The sequence below is a fragment of the Astatotilapia calliptera genome, chromosome 15 (genome assembly GCF_900246225.1).
Source record: "Astatotilapia calliptera chromosome 15, fAstCal1.2, whole genome shotgun sequence".
NCBI lineage: Eukaryota > Metazoa > Chordata > Actinopteri > Cichliformes > Cichlidae > Astatotilapia > Astatotilapia calliptera.
In genome coordinates this window covers 21,611,223-21,630,281 of record NC_039316.1, presented here as the reverse complement: position 1 = coordinate 21,630,281, position 19,059 = coordinate 21,611,223, and the positions used below count along the sequence as shown (strand labels likewise).

At 41.8% G+C, this 19,059-nt stretch overlaps 2 protein-coding genes across 2 annotated transcripts in view; one reads left to right on the top strand and one right to left on the bottom strand.

Moving 5' to 3' along the window:
* vsnl1a (visinin-like 1a) overlaps window positions 1-9,279 on the top strand; it is a 35,954-nt gene extending 26,675 nt beyond the window's left edge. The window contains exons 3-4 of the mRNA XM_026143315.1: window positions 5,132-5,347; window positions 7,224-9,279. Coding sequence (XP_025999100.1) covers window positions 5,132-5,347; window positions 7,224-7,421 — 414 coding nt within the window. The 3' untranslated portion in view covers window positions 7,422-9,279. The remainder of the gene's footprint in view (window positions 1-5,131; window positions 5,348-7,223) is intronic.
* Window positions 9,280-13,929: 4,650 nt separating this feature from the next.
* Window positions 13,930-18,748, bottom strand: sf3b6 (splicing factor 3b, subunit 6). Its single transcript, XM_026143191.1, has 4 exons — window positions 18,572-18,748; window positions 17,965-18,083; window positions 15,070-15,208; window positions 13,930-14,401 (listed from the first exon to the last, which is right to left on the bottom strand). Exons 1-4 carry the CDS (start codon window positions 18,599-18,601, stop codon window positions 14,312-14,314), a joined length of 378 nt encoding a protein of 125 aa, XP_025998976.1. The 5' UTR covers window positions 18,602-18,748; the 3' UTR covers window positions 13,930-14,311.
* Window positions 18,749-19,059: the final 311 nt, after the last annotated feature.

Here is a 19,059-nt window from a genome sequence, read left to right as displayed (position 1 = left end):
ATGTTCCATTTACCAGCAGCATGTTTCAGGTGGTGTGTGCTTGTTGACAGAATCAGCCTTGACACACACACACACGCATGCAAACCTTGCGACATTAGCCTTTATTAGAGCAGCTGCGCCTGTGCGCCTGGCCCTTGGCTGAGCGGTCTGGCACTGAGCCCATCCTTTGATGGCCGGCTGCAAACAGCTGCCAGACCAGCAGGAGAGAACGACTTAATGGAGACGTTAACGGCCTAATATCTGTAAGTGTAAAGTCGAGGACACGGTCCCTTCAAGTGGTGACGAGCTCATTTTTGGTTGTTAAACTGTGATTGCGTGCCATCGAGTGAACGTTTTGTTGTTGCCTGTTTGCTCTTTCTTCATTTTTACGTAACTGTTTCATAACTTATCAGATTGTTGGGGAACTGCAGTGGCGTTCTCTCTCGCTCCCCTCCCACCCCTTAAACATCCTTCCCGCATCCCTTCCTTGGCACCTTTCCTCTCCCCTCTCACTTAGCCTCCTCCTCCCTCTCCTCAACTCTTCCCGCGTCGTCCCGTAGGTCCACGTGCCTCCTCCCGTTCCTCCGGGGTTGGGGGATGATCTGAGGCAGAACCGTGCGGGGGAAGGAGGGAAGGAAGCCACTTTGCATTGATGCACAAAGCGTCCCGTGCATGCAAGCTGGCTCGCGCTGGCTGTCCCTGCCCTAAAGGGACTTCCAGCCTCGCATTAGTGTGGCTTCTCTGAAAGGGCAGATAAGGACCTGGATCATGGGTGTAAGCTCTGTCGTTCTCCCTCTCACACTTTGTCTGCCTTGCTCCTTTTTTCCTTTCGTTCTTTTGAAATTCTTCTGTCTCTTCTCATCTCTGTGCCCGCTGACACCCTCCTCCCCCGCATATCTTTTCTCTTCTGAACTTCTCTAAACTTCCCACTGCAGTCTGATCGGCTCGCACTGCAGCAGAATTTACATGGGTGGGACCTCATTGTGGCTTTTATAACCTGAGCTAACACGGTCTAACCCTTACTCTCTGTGGTTTCATCCCTCATCTCCAAGTCACTGCAATCCATTTTCCCATTAGGATTCATGGCCTTGTCTCCTCCCCCAGTCTTAGTGCAGGATGGGGCAGCATCCTTGTTTCTGAGTGTGACGAGACTGTCTGCTGCACACATGGGCTTTGGCTTGCTGTAGTTGATCAGTATACAGACACGTGTATACATGCATGTATAGGTCCTGTAGCAGAGGCCTAGGAGTTTGAGGTTTCTGTGCATCTTAGCTGTTCCTCAAACTTCTGATGTTGTGCCTGGAACCTGCTGGAGTCACTGTTCCAGGTTCGGGGTTACAGGGCCTGATGCTCCTAATGGCACCGAGTATGTCTTTATTTTGTTGTTTGTCTGCTGGGATTCTCTCATCTATCGTTGTCAGTCACCACTGCGTGTGGTTGGTCGGCCAGCAGCTGCTTGTCTGTGTGGAACACTGGAAGCTCCTATGGGAGCTTGGAGACTTCATACGTGGCACAGATGTTCCTGTACGCTAGCACAGCCACTTGGTTGTGCCTCCCACTGTACACCATCCCAGCTTGCTTCTAACATCTCGCTGCTCTGTGCTGAGTCTCTGGGGCACTTTTGGACAGTCTGCATGGGTGATACAGTCAGTGGACTCCTGCCTCTGTGGTGCTTAGAGGATGCTCTTGTGCTGCTGTGATCAGAGCTTCTGTGCTGTCCTGTAACCTACACAAACACCTAACGAATGTTTCTGGATGTGCAAACAAGCAACTATATGCTGCATAAGTCATGTCACTTTAGCATGTGAGAGTCAATGAGAGTCATTACACTTCCAGTTCATCTGCTGTGTATTCCAGTATCGTTACATTGGCTTTTAAACAACAGAACATTACATGTCTCAGTCCTCATTGGCCCGAAGCTATACAACCAAGGGACAGCCAGCGGCTCTGGGAACTAGCTGAAAACAGATTCAACAACGGTGCGAACACTGAAAAACACCTTGGACTGCACTTCATTTGGGAATAAAGCAGAAAATTTGTCATGCAGGGTTTGGTTTAAGTAGAGAGGCTATGTGAGGTTTCCATCAAAACATGTGCTGCTGGTGTGTGACGTAACAGGATGTCAGAGAGGGACAGAACCTGTGGTTGCCCCTCAAGAGTCCAGTGCTGGGAAGCGTCCTTAAATGCCCCTGTGTGCATGTGCTAATAACGAATAATGATTGACGGGTGCTCTCCTCTGGCTGCAGCCTTTGAAACTGATGAGTTCGGTCACCAAGCTGTCATCGGCTGCTATCCTTTTTAAAATATCACCGTTTAAACCAAAGCTGTGAAGGTTGTTGTGGTCAGCTTGTAGGGAGTTATCCTCTGACTCTGGAGTTATAGTCAGCTTTGCAGAGCTCTGTTGTGTGACTAAGTTCATTGTTACCTTGTCTGGGACACAATTTCACTCTTTCGCTTCAGGTGCACTGTATGGACACGAGTACTGGGCTACCTGCACACAACAGCTACAGGATCTGCTCAGCCCTGGAAATCCATGCTATGAAGCTTGAGGCGTACAGTTTTTGTGTTAGCGCCGGAGGAATAACCGCTGAATAACTCTGTAGTTACTCAGTCAGCAGAGAGTCTGGGTGTTTGATTTTATCGACCTGTGGAAACACAGGAATTCACAGAACAGGTGGTGTGACCCCACACTTCTGACCAGATACATTTTTCATCTAAATGAAGGCTCTGCTGTAAACTACGTGTCCAACACTGAACAGCAAACCTGCTGGTGAACATGGGGGAGCATGAGGCTTCTACACAAACCCGAGTCTAACACTGATGTTGGCCAGAACGGAGCTGGGTGACTTTAGCAATTCAAATAACTGCTAATGTTGCTTTAACTCCACTGGTTGTGAAAACCAGCCAGATTTAACTGCTGCCTGTTACCCATCTGCAGGCTTTTTTCAACACTTTGAAGTTACAGCTTCAACTGTTCACGCTTTTAATGCTTTTCACAGCTTAATCGATGCCATATCTTTGTCATTGATTCCCGCTCTGTGCTGTGCCGGGGTCTTGCTTGTGCTTTTTATGTGTGCAAGGCTGGTAAGGTCCAAGAACAAATCCATGCTGTCAAAGATTACTGCACAAGGAAATATCAGTCTTCTTTTGACGACAGCGTTTCTTTCTGAGTGAAATCTGATAGTGGAAATGTGACGTTCACTGAAAAGAAAAAGAAAAATTGTGTTTCAACTCAGCTGCTCATTGTGTAGTTCTGCAAATGTCAGTACAAGCAGGATGCCTTGACATTTCCAGATATATTAAATGGGGAAGGTACCCGCATGCCTGCTGTGGTTCCTGAATGTGAGCCTGTGAACACGCAGAGATTACACAAAGTTTAAGAGGGCCTGACTTTCTTCTTTTGCACAGACTCCTTTGCTCATATTTTACACGTTCACTCTGTGGCATGGCTGCGCCTGACCTTGAACGAGTTATGGTGAAATCAGGTGCAAAAGTAATAAAACAACATGGAATATCTTTCTCTTTGTTCCATTTGCTCGATGAAGATTGAAGCAGCCCGCCCAAGTCCTCAGGGAGCAGCTTCGCTCAAGCTAAGATTAACCATCGACCCAGACTTTTTACCAGGGAGGTCAAACGGAAGGTTATGTCTAATGAATGGCTCAGCTTCTCGCAGCCGCCCACAGGGTTCGTGCTGTACGGTAGATGACAAAGAGCTGAGCGGGGGCTTGGTGGCCTTCCACGCAGTTACAGCATTAATCTCTGCCCTTGTGTTCATATGCTGCTGGCGTGCAGTAATGATATGGATTGCTTCGACTGTCAACACACTTTTTGTGCTTCAAGTACTTTACTGGGGGTAAAACCCAGTGGATCCTGTGCCTTTACTGAACTGTCGAGAGCAGAGATGGGCTGTGTAATTAGGCATCAGTGGACAAAAACAGAGGAAAGCTGAGTGAAATAAAAACATCTGCAACATTCAACAAATGAAATTATGTTGCACATGGTTACACCTTCAACTGGTTTGTTTTTAGTTACATAATTCAGGTATTATCTACAGAACTGCCTTAAAGGTAGCATCTATGCTACAAATACACCTTCAGCCAATCAGAATGCTAATGTGGTCCTGCTGAGAAGGCCGATGATGATAATTATCGGCATTTTTCACTAGCAATCGGGCTAAAGTGCTAAATTAAAGTGAGTTAATCACTAAAGTAATTACAAAACATTGATTTAATTAGGTTTGATGAAATGACAAAAGTATGGGCTCTACCGCGCTTGCAGGTGAATATCATCACCCTCACGTTAGCAGCCGCATAGCCAACAGATGCACATGTATCAGACATCAGATCAGCATCAGCAGGAAGTCCGGCGAAACAAAGCTGTGAGGGAAAAGGTCATGTAACTTGGAACATTAAAGTCACACGTGTCAGGATAAAACAGCCGTGTGAATATCTCTTGGAGCTAAAGTGTAAAGTAGTTCTAGCTGCGACTTGTGTCAGAGATCCTGACGTTCATTACTCATGGGAAAGCCTGGGGTCACCTTCAGGGACTCGTGAACACGGTAAACCAGAGTTGCCTGTTTTGGAACTAGAATTTAAGAAAGACTGCAGGCTCTGGGCGTTTGGAAGCGACAGCTATCCAGGACATCTTTACAGTATGGATGGTTGCACATGAATACACAGCAACAGCCACGTGAGACTGAAAACCTCGACCAAGGCTGGGTCCACAAGGATATCGAGTCTTTTGTTAGTTCAGTTCATCCATCTCAGATTAGCTTCAGACGTTCAGCCAACACTTCTGCTAAATCTTTGTGCACATTTGTCCACAACTTTGAGTAATCCTACTGCCAAACAGACCACCTGGAACAATTACTGTCATTGGTGAATCTAATGAGAACAAAGCTACAGCCTACAAAAGTTGCAATAGGAAATCGAAGTTCATTTAGCCACCCAAGATAATCAGTGTTCACTGATTGCAAATGCTTTGCTTTCTCAGGAGACGTCATGTTTGTACATTATTTGGCCACTCATGTGAAAAACACTAGAGGTTGTATTTCTGAAACATTATCTAAAGGCTCTTGTGCCCAATGACTTCAAATGACTGAATCATAGAAACATACCCGAGTACATACCCACCCCTTTCTCTTTCTTTGTAGTTCTTCCCTTATGGCGATGCGTCCAAGTTTGCCCAGCACGCCTTCAGGACCTTCGACAAGAACGGCGATGGCACAATCGACTTCAGAGAGTTCATCTGCGCACTGTCCATCACATCACGGGGCAGTTTCGAGCAGAAGCTTAACTGGGCTTTCAACATGTACGACCTGGATGGAGACGGCAAAATCACACGGGTGGAGATGCTGGAGATCATCGAGGTATAATGTGGTTAGAAACTTTCTGAAGGGGTTTGATTATTTTTACTTGGACAGCCTTATACTAGCTTTGTAACTTGCTGAGTCACCAGGACAACTATTTTTGTACTTTGGTTACTGAGCGCTGAGCTGAGGCTGTCGAGTCTGAGACAGGCTGTTCAAACAATTTGCAGCTAAAGACAAACGTCCTCATCTGTAATTCAGGCCACTCCTGCCCCTCGACCTGTTTGCACTGAGGCATCCATTAATTTATCATTCTTTCGTGATCCTTGTTTAAGGATCAATAAAATGCCATTTGGAGAAACATGGAATTGATGCCTCTTCATATTCAGCATTCAGTTCATTTTCATGCTTCCCAAAGGCATTTCCCACTGTTTCATGCAGGCAAACATTAGCAACAAAATCCACAGTGAAGTTGTTCTGAACGGTAACGTCACATCCGAAGACACCCGAAAACATTAGAACGTGACAGCTGAAGGAAAATATGCAGTGTTCGTTCTCCGCCTGCAGGCGATCTGAAACATATAGAATTTAATGTCTCTCTGACTACAAAAGACATAATTAAAAAGCTTTGTGTCAGCAGCAATAGAAGAGAGGCGGTGTTCATGCTTTTTCAGAGGAAACTTGCACAGATTTGTATTTCACCCTGTCGGTCGTGCGGGTGAACAACACTAACAACATCTGTAGTCGGCGCAGGTTGCAGATATTGTGTTGTCCTTGTTTTATTTGATCAGCATATCCAATTATACCGACAAATAGAACCTCCTAATAGACATTACAGCAAACTTTACTATCAAAGTCACCACTTTTAAGCAGCTTCATACTTCAGCATCCTTGATAGGTTTAGCTAAAGCACACGAGAAAGCTCTGCAGCCGACTGGCTATAACTGCAGTGGAGTTTCTCTCTTTGAAGAAGCTACTGGAAATGCTTAGTAGGAAACAACAGTAAAGAGCATGTTTGTCATAGTTGTTGTTGTCAGACTACACAATAAGTTACTGTGTAGAGTTTGTGATTACAGTATTTTTATCACGTAGATCGAACTCAGAAGCTTAAATTCCACGTAAAGGTACAGTAAGTAATTTATTGAGGGTATTTATAGAAAAATAAGAATATTGTAAATATACATCGATTAGTGATTAATTCTGTATTTTCATAAACTCATAATTAATCCATAGAGAATACGGAGGAGCAGACACAGTTTGTGGAACTTGCCATGTTGTCCCACCATCTTAAATAGAGGTGTTGGACTGTGGCTGGAGAGCCGCCACATGTGTGGTCCACTTATGATAGAAGTTGCTTTGAATTTTAAGATCACAAATAGCTCTTTCAAACTATAAATGTGCAACAGTTGAACATGTACATCTTTCACAGTCTCCCTCCTTCCTCATTTCCATGTCATCCTCTTCCTCCTCACCTCAAGCCTCGCCTCTAACACACAAAACTGTCAATTTATTCCCAATATTGTCGCAATTACTTATTGTCAGCAGTTCAGACTTGCAGCCCTCACATCTCCAGACAGCTGACAACAAGCCAGCTAATATAAGCTAATATTATGCCAGCCAGTACCAGGAAAAACTATCCCAAAAATCTCACTTTCATATTGTGTGAGAATGATTATGTAAGTGTCCGAGCTCAACAATGTAAAGCATCTTTAACGTGTGCTAGCGTCTGCTAACAGCAGCTAATAGTATCTAACAGGCTAACAGCAGCTAACAGCAGCTAACAGCTAACACAAGTGCTAGTTTCACAACGTTTTACAGCCTCCTCAGGACTAAATAGACAGGAACATATATTTAGAGAACAGATTTAGAGACTGGCAGCTGAAGGAAACTTTGCAGCGTGCTCTAAAAGTCTTCTGCCCTCTTCCTCCCCCTGCAGGCCATCTACAAGATGGTGGGCACGGTGATCATGATGAAGATGAACGAGGACGGCCTGACGCCCGAGCAGAGGGTGGACAAGATCTTCTCCAAGATGGATAAGAACAACGACGATCAGATCTCGCTGGAGGAGTTCAAAGAGGCGGCCAAGAGCGACCCGTCCATCGTATTACTGCTGCAGTGTGACCTCCAGAAATAGGCCGGAGGGCGAGCGGAGCGCTCCACCAGCCGCCACGGACTGCACAGAAAGAATTTCATGTTCCATTCAGTTTGCAGCTATTTCCACTGAAAAAAAATCTCTATATATGCTTGGACTACCTTTCAATGGATCTGCTTCTTGTGTTTGAAACACTCGTGTGCATGAGAATGTTATTTGCTATAAAAGATCTACACACAACATACAACTAGTGTGCAGGTGCGCACTCACAGTACAAACACACACACACACGCACACACAACTCTCGCTACATATAAACACCTCGCACAATTAATATATATAAATATATATATATAGATCTATAAATATGAATATATATTTAAATTATTTAAAGATCAACTGCCAAAATGTGAAGTGTGCAAAGTATTTTCCATACAGGTTCATTCTACTGGAGCTTGCGCATCAGTGATGTGCTACGTTGAATTTGCCGCTACTCTATTTATTGTTCCGAGTTTACTGGCGCTAGCTGTGTGTGTTTCATTATACCGAGTAACGTCAACCGAACCAAATTCCTATGATAATGTATCTGCCTCCAATAAGACACTCTATCCATCGTCTCAAGTACCAATAGCTCTAGAAGAGATGGACTTTGTCCAACTTTTCCTTCCGAAAACATGCTCGTGCTGTCGGTAAATACTGTAAATGTAGTTAATTTGCATGCCTTTAGGTTCTGCCTTAAAAAAAAGCTCCTCATTTTGCATCCTATGATCGATGACAGGAAGCCTTATCGGAGCAGCGCAATGACACTTTGGTGGTGGGAGAACCGGGAGAGATCATTTTTACTGACTAGGGAGGAAAAAGTTGACCGCAGTCAGTCCGTCGTATGGGATGTAGGTTTTTTGTGATTTGTCGAGACGTTTTCTTTTGACTGCTTTAAGTGTGGGAGCATGTTTCCTTGTAGATTAGGTGTGGTACATGTTGCTAAGAACTAAACCCCTGCTCCACGCGCACTGAAACACAACAATCCAGTCATCATACAAATTAACAGATGTTGAACATGGAGGATTTTTGAAATGAAGTGGAAGCACTGGAGCTAAACACTTCAGCAGGAGTTAGATTGTTCTATGTTACCATCGCATCCACTTCGTTCGCGTTCGCCCACGGGTTGCATATCATCACGATGGATTCAGAGGAGTTGTTTTCTTGTTTGTTTCTTAGGCTGTTGGAGTGTCTTGTTTGTCTTTTTCAGTGGAAGTAAATGAGTGCTAAAGCAGCAAAAGGAGCAGTGAATGACGTTTCATTACTACCAGAGGACGGCCCTTTCCGTAAAGCCGTGTGTTTAGTAGATCGGACGATTTTTGCCCCCCTCCTCAACCCCTCAAAGTCTTTCTCTCTAACCAGTCAGTCAGACTTTTTGTACTTTTTTACTCCTTTTCTCTCACAAATTGTACACGTACTGATGCATACCAAGTGTAGAGAAGTTCAGTGAAGCGCAGTGCCCCGCCCAAGAATGCTTTGGAAATCACCTGTTTGCCCATTTTCCAGCCTGCGTAAAACCACCGGTATTTTACGAGCTAGCGGAGGATAGAGGAGACGTGACGTGTCATAATATACACAGTACTGCAATAAAGATATATCATAGCAGTCCATCGTCATCTTACAGCAGTGTGACTTGTCCCCCTGTCGAGTTTCTAATCTGAACTTCTTTACATGAACATCTTTGGCCAGATAATGTTTCTAATTACAACTCTGTTATTATTCTTACTGCTATCAAGATACCAAATGTAAGCAATGGCAACCGTGTACGAGGATTCTTTTGTAGCATGTATTGTGTCCCTGACGACATGGCTGCACTACTCCCTGTGTTGTGGTTTAATCTAATAAAAGGAGTTCAATGGGCTGTTGTCTGCTCAGTTACTTAAAGGTCAATCATGGAGGCACGCTCGTGGTCCCCAACCTTCGGTCTCATGTGGCCCCTCATAGTTACCTATGCTGATGTCGTTGTTTAAGCTTAGAGCTAGCGAGACAAAAAGGTGTCACTGATACGATTGGACACATATTAGCATTAGCTGTTCTTCTGGCTAATACATTTATTTCTCAATTACCTTAAAGTAATAATTATTACAAACCCAATTTCAAATACACAATGCTAAGATTTTTTATTCTCAGTGGAACATAGAAAACATACCAAAGGTTTAAACTGAGACATTTTACTATTTCATTCAAAATATTAGCTCTTTAAGTGGAACTGAAAAATATAACATTTTGCAAATAATGTGGTGAACTTCGTCACATGACTGACGCAGGCAGCGTTTCTCAGAAGTGTCGGCAGAGGTTCACCAATCTGCAAAAAACATTCAAATTCAAAATGAGCTAATGTTTCTCTTAAAGCTTTTCTCAGTGATTGTTATTAAACTTTTTAGTTTTCACCTGTCTAAGCTTTATTTTCATCACTTTTAATAGTTTAACTAATACTCCTACCATCTCCTCTTTGGTTACTTGTTCTCTTTTTCCATTATTCTACTTATTTCAGATGAATTACACGTCGTGCAGCCGTGATGACAGAGAACATTTTCACAGTCCTATAAAACATATCATACTTTCTTACTGTTTCTATGGGAAGGAAGACAGTAAGGAGCACCGACACTGACAAAACAAAACAATGTCGTTAGTAGGCAGCCTTTGTATCGTGCTGCTATTCGACCGCTCAAGTCACACCATCATTAAGGGTTTACATATTAAGCCAAACTAAATCAATACTATAGAAATAACAACTATTAAATAAGATGTTTCAGCACTTTTCATACAACCAATAATTTAAAAAGAACACTGATGTGGTTATTCGGTCTCTGCAGTCACTTGGTGCTAACTGAGAGTTTTAAACAGCACTCAGGACTCTTGGCCCAAGAAACACGACCGTGTACTCAAAATGTTCATTTATCACAGTGTATGTGTGGGTTCTCCTACACACTGCGATACACATCTGTTGGCTTAAGCAAACTGGCCACATTGATCAAGTTTTCTGTTCGTAGGCAGATGTTCAGCAGAAACAGCTGGAAGGTCGTCAACAAGAAAAAAACCCTACGAACAAATAATAAAATAATAAAAATAATAAAATAAATAATAAATAATAAAATAAATAATAAATAATAATAATAATAATAATAGAATAATATTAATAATAAAATAATAAAATAAATAATAATAATAATAAATAATAATAATAATAATAATAAATAAAAATAATAAAAAATAAAAATAATAAAACGTGAGCGTATTCGCTCACACAAATGGTGACGGAATTACCCAAAATAAACTACACAAAAACAAAGAGTGAAAACGTTCCATTGAACACAAATGTGTAAAATCAAGTACATTTCCTCACAGCTACACTCAAGGTAGGTTGGTAGGTTTTAGCCGACATTAATTATTTCCAATTCAATCCCAATTATTTCCTGTTTCACTACATTTCAACTTCCATTCTATACTTTTACACAAGGGCGTAGATTTGGTTTTGGCGTCGGTGGGGACGGACGATCCGACCACTGAACCTGCCCTGTTTCTTTTTTTGTCCTTTTTGTCTTTGCTTCTTGATAAAAAAGGAGAAGTATACTTGCCTACATATGCTATTCTACCTGCTTTTAAACCATTTAAAATTACAATTCATAGTTTTATATGTGAATTATATAATGTTAAATTACTATTAAACAAGTGACTGACTAAGTATTTCAGGCTTTAGTTTACTTCAGCCATATTCCATATAAATCAGGTATCATACAAAAATAAAAATGGCTTCAAATACAGTCATGACAATAAAAGAATATGACTTTAAGGACTTAACAACATTACTTCAGTTATACTACACCAACATCTGTTATATTTTGGCACTAAGGGAACACTGAATGACCTGCTGGGTTTTGTCCATAAAACTACTCGTCTAAGATGACCTCAGAGTCAAAGATCTCTCAGCAACATTATCCAACAGTTTAGGCACTATTGCCCCGATCAAGTCAGTGAGCTTTTTATTCTAAACATGAACTACGGTTACAGCAACAGACATGGGCTACATGCCCCCACACAACAACTCAATGTCCACTATGTGAAGCAGCCAAACACAGGCCTGCTCCTCTCACTAACTGAGATAAACTGCTGGCATGTTTGTTTTACATCTATACTGTCCAGTCTGTCCTGGTGGACATACAGCAGCATTGTTTACCGTAATCTCATTTGAGTCATTGTTGACCTTAGCATGTTTTTAGTCTTCTGAGAGCACTGAAGCTTCTTTCAGCCTCAGTAATGAATCAATTTACATCAGCAGCCTAACAATTGTCATGATAATAAAAATATATTACAAGTTAATCTATAGCATCAAATCATCAGTCAGTCACCTGTGACCTTGCCTCTTCACCTCTGAGCTACAACATGGCAGAGCTGCCTCTGTCACCTGATGAATGACAGTGAGACACTCCACATACATGCAGTCACACATGTGCTTCAAATACAGTCACAAACCACCAGGTCATCATCCAGTTTCACCTGTGATCTTGAGTCACCATTGCTCTCTGAGCTTTGTGTTGGTTCTGCTGTCACCTGACAAACAGGACAAACATGACAATAAGAATAAAATGTGCAGCTGCTTCAGTGTTTCTGTCACTTTGTGCAGATCTTGACTCATCAGTGATGTTTGTAGGCTGAATGCATTTTTAAAATAATTTCTGCAAACTGCACTACCAGGTGGAATATTTGCAAAATCATGACGACCTCGTGATATTTTGTCTCAAAGATTAACCCTATGAATACGTCAGTGCCGTTAGGATGAAATTATTGTGTCACCAACATGTTAATGTTAGACATATAATTCTAACAGCCTCTGTAAACTAATATCATGGCTGCTCAAAGCTGCAGTTTTCTCTGACAGTTTCAATCAAAATTAGAAACGCTGCTCTGAGACTGAGAGAACTAACAGTGCTGCCTGCTGTGCAGGTAGTTTCCCAAACACGTTATTCATAGTTACATACAGTTTTAGACAGATGTGGGCCAAAGCCTAGCATACCCTTCCGTCCATGCTTTTACAAAGGAAATATATAAAGTGTACATTAAAGATTCCACTTTACATTTGTGAGTCCTCCGAGACTGGGATCGTTCGCTTCTAAAGAACCACGGCAATAAAACAAGATGTTTCTGTGAAGGTTCTCAGTCATCCAGGTCATCGTAGTCAAAGGAGCTTGCAATGACCTCCACACCTCCACAGGACAAGACTCAGCAGTCCATCTGCATCTAAAGGTCAAAGGTCACTCTTTCGAGGATGCCAATGTTCACATTTTGGACAGAGAGGACAGATGGTTTGAAAGAGGAGTGAAAGAAGCATCTATGTCCACTGTGAGCGACCATCTTTGAACAGAGGCGGGGCTTACGACACCAACTCTCTGCCATCTATAATCCAGTTTTGAGATCCTTCCCAGACGCCTTAACGCCCACTCACATCCTGGGCCATCTGACCTCAGGAAATCACATGATAAGGTGGGGCCAGGTTTCACAATGAACACACCCGAAACTCTGGCTGATTGGGACCCACACCCAGTTTCCCACCTTGGCTCAGGCGATTAGAGGATCATCAGGGGGTCCTTTTGTCCCTCTGTGGGGGGAAACTCCCACTAGGTTTATATCTGGGACTCTCCACCATGTGACCTTAGAACTGAAGAAGCTTCTCGGATGAAGGTGAAACGTCTTCAAGTAACTTAAAGAAGTCCAAAACAAGATGTTATCAATCCACTGAATGTCAGAAGTGATGTGTTTAGTCTTGTTTACTGTACTTAACAGTCCAGTTAAGCATAATTAAGGAAAAGCGATTAATCCGGTTCCTGTAAGTGTTGAGCTGGTAGTTATTATTAGATAATTACAGTACGTCCTACTGTCAAGCAATAAAAAACAAGTACTGTTGGAATTGTTTTGGATTTGCACTCCTTGCTGTGATCTTCAGCCACACATCTGTCAGCTCTAACAGGTACTTGATGTAAAATTCAAATGTGGGTCCTTATTTCAGATTTACTGGTATACATAAAAATAATGCCCTAATTTACTAAAAGGCCATAGAAAACCTTGTAATGACGCAGCTAATAAAATCATCTGAAATGTCCTTGTACAACCACTAGGTGTCACTATTAAGGAATGATTTAATGTTAATATTAAAATTGTGATCGTCTTTTCTTTCTCTGGAAATCCTGCATTTTCCTGGTAATACTTTGGAATGCAAACACTGTTCAGAGGAAGTGACTGAGAAAGCCTGTGGTGTTTACCCATGACTCTGCACACCACTGACTGCACAGAGGTCACCATGCGGCTCTCGTCTCCACACTCATCATCCCACTGAAACCCCAGGGATGCATCACAAGCCATTTAAAACCTGAGGCAAACTAAGAATCGGCCGACCCCTAACCCTTGTGCAAATGTGGAAAATGCACAGTCTATTGATCTAAATGGGTTCACGCAGAGGACAGCATTTCCACTAAATTACATCTACAGTATGTTAAAAACACAAGGAGATGGCAGCTTTTAGAAAAAAGATTTATTTTATAGAAATGAAAATCCATGGTCAGCTTTAAATTAAAAGTATGGAGAGAAAAGCAATGTGCTCTAGCAGACTTTAACATGTTGCCCTGGGTGAAAACTAGGACGTGTCTCCTGCTAAAGAGGTTGTCTCGCTTGTCAATCACTTTGACAGGAACACAACAAAAATTTAAAGTTAAACTGACAAGCAGATTTTGCCCTGGTCTGAACTCAAATACTGACGGTGTAACCAGGTTCATACAGATTTGATCATGAAAATCAGAAAACCAAAATAAGGATGTATAAGCAACAACTGTACTAGAACAAACCAGTCCAAACAGAGCAACATGTCACATCTAGAACTGAAAAGAAATGCTTTATGAAGACTACTTTGGAGGGTCTGTGTTGATGCCGTATTTCTCTTTTAGCAACTTCAGCTGTTCTTCTTTCTTTTTTGTGTCCATTTTCTGGAAAGCCTGCGAAAAGAGTTGATTAAAAAAAAAGTACATGAATATTCTGTTCATTTTATAGAAATGCAAAACTATATATTATTTAATATTAAAGCACAGACTAAGCCCTGTTCTGTGAGAGCACTTTGTCCTCATTTGCGTGTCGGCACTGCAGGGATAGTTTGGGGAACTTTAAGTCTTTATACATGTTTAGAAGTAGCTGAGGAAATACAACAAAATGCTGATTCATTAAAGCACAATTACACGTGATTTTCTGCCTTTGGCATCTAAACACTGAAAAAGTGAAGACTGAAAACAAAGGATTACAACAAAGTTTTTAAAAAAGCCATACCGGCTGTATTTACACCCTCTGTTTCTTCTCAATGTAGCATAAAAGCATTTAAGTGACGGAGGGGGTGGTGCTACAGCTACCCTGTTCCTCGCGTGCTGGCCAAAGACTCGAGCTCTGCTATCATCAGGAAAGCAATGACACAGCAATGACATGTTTTGCTGTGTCATTCACCAGCTGGCTGTTAGGTCATGTTAGCAGTTATACTGTCAGCTCAAACGCAAACATTGAGAAGCCCTGAAGCTATCTATGTAGCTTGGAGGAACAGAGTTACTTTCAGGGACCTCCAAGAACCATGTGGTCCAAAAGACCTTTGTGCCTGCAGTGATGTAATGCTCATACGTACTCTGTTTGCATTGTAGTAGAGGACCACGAGGTAACGATTGCAGACATTGAAGCCTGACAGGTGGTCACAGGCGTTCTTGGCATCAAAGATGTCTTCATATACGACATAAGCGGTTCCTCTTGTTTCAGGCGTGTTCCCTCTACGAAAAACATCAGACACAGGAAATCATTACCAGACCTACTGATGGTGGGTGACAGTGGGGCATTTTCCTGTTTTCTTAGCCCTCTCTTATTTCCTGTGTTATTATTGTATACACATGACAGCGGGGTGTTTTTTTTAATTAAATGTTAGACCTCCTCTGAGCTGAATAAAGTGGACTTTTTAAAAAATTATTACTTTACTGGCCAGGACATCCAGGAGCTCTCTCACTGCAATGCAGGGAATACACGACCTTTGGGACATGCCAGTATAGTAACCTTATAGTTCTGGGACCGTGCATGTGCAGCTGGTGCCATTGCACTGAACAATCACATGGACTAGTCTGTATAAAGGCAAATAAGAGTCCACACAGGTCTGTTGGATTTTATGTTCTTGAAGAACGCTGGCAGAGTCAGAGCTCTGGTCAGGACCATCTTTCTTCTCATCAGCAGTGGAACTTTTAGCAACCTCATCGTCACTAACCTTAGACTGAGTGAATTTAAAAACACTGTGATTTTAGCCATTATTTACTTGTTTGAGGTTATGGTCCGGCTAGCTTTGGATTTACACTGTTTGTGACTTTTTGTGGAGATTTTACTGGAACATTCGCTTAAATTTGCCCACTGCCTGCATGCTGAAAACACAACTTTAAGAAAGCGTGCTACATTTGCTAAATATCTCACCTGTTTATCCCCTGATTGGGGATAGTGGCTTTGTTAGCGACATTTGTGGATCAAATTCAAACCTCGAGCAATCTTCACCCAGTACAAACACCTAAAACTACATTTATTAAGACTAATTTAAAACATGGAGCCCTACTTTTAAAAAACTGTCATGTCAACTATCAAACAGGTGTTTAAAGCCTCTGTCAGTGCGCCCCAGGGCAGCTGTGGCTACAATGTAGCTGCCATCACCAGTGTGTGAATGGGTAAATCGTTTTGGGGTTCATGGGGACTAAGTAAAGCGCTATACAAATACAGGCCATTTACCATTTAAAGCATTAGTTTTCAGCTAGTTATCCATCCGGATACTGTCCACAGTGAGGGGGGGGGGGGGGGGGGGGGGGGGGAATTTCCATCCATTACATTTTGGCTTTGCTTTTTCTCACTTCAACTTTGAAGTGATGCACTCAATGAGATAATGTGAAAGAAGTATTTCTTTGTCCTTTTTTGCAAGATTTTCAAGTTGAAGAAGCAGCAAAAACAAGAGAAGTCAATGCTTGACTCTGATAACTATAAGTTTATGTATTCTATCAACCTTTGTATAGGATTCTATGCAGAGTGGTTTTGTTTTTGTTACAACATTTGTAAAGTTTCTTAATAAACATATTTGAGGATCTAATGGAGAGGGTAACTAAAGGTTTTGACATAATGTTGGAAAAGTTTTGCCAGAATGTACCTTTGTGCAAAACCACATACTGTGCAGTAATGAACCCTCCTCAAGGCTACATCTAAAGCACAGCCTACATAACGCTGGTTTATATTTATGCAAATTTTTTGCCGAATTGTACGTTTGATGGAGAAAGTCATAATGGGTCAGTCTGTATCTGCAATTAATGGTTGCACTTAAACATTTCTGACATAATTGCGACCCTCGTTTTGCATCACTTGTTACATGCAAATCACAGCCCCACATCTCCCTTGACCTGTGACCCCGGTTCTGGAACAGCACACATTAAGACAGAATACACTTTTGAAATAAGACCAGGCGAGTTTCCTTCATGGAGCAGTTTTTAACCAAGTGGCTTTAAGAAAAGATCTTAACTGGAGATATAAAACAAAGTTTCTTCAGGACAGATTCTTCTTCCTCAGGTCATCAAAGGACATCAGGGATCCATTCTCATAGCAGTCCTCCACATAATGTCATTATGTCATTTGCTAGAAGATTGATTTTTATGCACCATCTACCCCACTTTGTACTGTTTATCTCTGAATCCAGTCTTATTATCTTGGCTAGAAGCTCCGGGCTAATACAAAGTTTAGAGGAAATGCTTCAGAAATTCAGTCGTGATGGTCATAGCTTGTGGTTTCTTGCAGTCAGTGCTCTAACGCAATAAAATTACCACCAAATTCAAATTTAGATCAGACTTTGAACAAATAATGTGACATAATACAAAACTATTAGATGAGGAAGGACAATTTGTTTAGCAAAATAGCATAATTTGTTTGCACCTCTTCCTCTGAGGCTGCCATTTTTTGTTTTTGGTCTGTCTATTCTCATTGTGAACACACCAATGAATGCTAAGATTCCTGATCATGCATCAGTAAGGAACTTAGCTATGTTTCAGATCTGATACACATGTCGTAACTCATTATGGTGTAACCTGGTTGGAAACGCTTGGGAAAAGAAAGACTATTTTATTGCATACAACAGTGCTTGCCGCAGCCTGTGGGGCATCTGCTCTGCCAGCCCTTCTGTCTGCTCACCCAAGGTACCCTGGAGCTAGCTAACAATGCTTAGTCCTACAGTGGTGGACAGTATGTCCTTGGTTTTTTAACATGGAGAAAAGTGACCTCCTTAGACTGCTTTTAAGTTTCAATGTACCTGTTTTTTACAGAGTTATCAGTTCTGTGACTAGTTAGCTAATGTACAGTAAAGTAGCAGAAAGATGTATTGCTTTTATGTCCACTTTAAATAATTGAGAGATTTGAATAACATCAAAGATAGAGAAAGACAGATAAACGTGGAGTCCAACTCCAAAATATGACTTCATGCACTTCAACTGCTATTTCTGAAAATCTACAGTGAAACACTTACGTTCTGATTTGTCGTATTGGTCCATATTTCCCAAAGATATCATACATTTCCTCTGCTGTGATCTTATAAGGAAGATTCCTGACATACAGGATTCTGTTCACCTCAGGAGGTAATCGGATCTGCAGCACAAAAAAACAATAAAACAGTTCGGATAAATAAACACTGTTGAAGTTACGACTACTGACGAGCATTCAACACAAAGCTACCGCGGAAACGTAGCTTGTAGACATTTAACTCAAACCTTGCCGGAGTTAAGTTAAATCAGTAGTAAACCGTTTTATTTTCTTCCTTTTATTTTACCCACCAGCCCCTTCAACCCTCTCCTGCCCTTACGTATACAACTCAGACATTTAAACTAACGACCAAAGCCCGAACAGCATCAATCATCTCAAACAGAAGACGACTTTAACCGTGTGCTCAAGATAGACATCATAAAAAGCACCAACGAGAAATGTTACGATACAATGTTGTTGTTTTCATTTTGCTAACGTGCTAAGCGGCTAACCGTGCGCTAACACAAGCTAAGGCTAGCTTCGAAGCTAACTGAGCTAATGTTTCTGAAGCTCTATTTATCACAAAATTCACAGTCCCACTTTCTCACACTTACATTAGCGCGTTTTGCTGCTTGCATAGCCATTGTGACGGGTTGTTTCGTTCAAATTAAACCCACGAACGATAAACACGCAGTCCCACCAGGCGCTCGGCTCTTCTCGTCAAAATGGCAACGGAAGCTGACTGGTGACGTACTTCCGATTTCCGATTGAACCCAAACACAGAGCTTTCCACCAAACCACTCTGTCTCATTTTCCTAACCTTTAAAGGTGGATAGGTGTTTCTCTCTCACGCTCCCCCAGTCTGTCTACTGGTTTTTGAGACATATATACTAAAAATTTTAGTATAGTCACTGGGACTTCTTGTTTTAGGTTTTTAGGTGCTTCCCTGCTCCACAACACTTGATTCAAATCACTATCTTGTTACCAGGCAGTTGTTGCATTTAATACCAAGCTGACCACTGGAACACAAAGTTGTACTAACTTACAGGTAATGGGAACAATAATGTTTTATAGAGGGAAAGATTGTGATTGTACAGCTCAG

Coding starts and splice junctions, on each gene's coding strand:
- sf3b6 (XM_026143191.1), bottom strand. CDS start 18,601: ATGGCTATGCAAGCAGCAAAACGCGCTAAT. Junction 18,084..18,571: donor AAGCAGCAAAACGCGCTAAT/GTAAGTGTGAGA, acceptor TTTGTGCTGCAG/ATCCGATTACCTCCTGAGGT. Junction 14,402..15,069: donor TCTACTACAATGCAAACAGA/GTACGTATGAGC, acceptor CTCTTTTCGCAG/GCTTTCCAGAAAATGGACAC.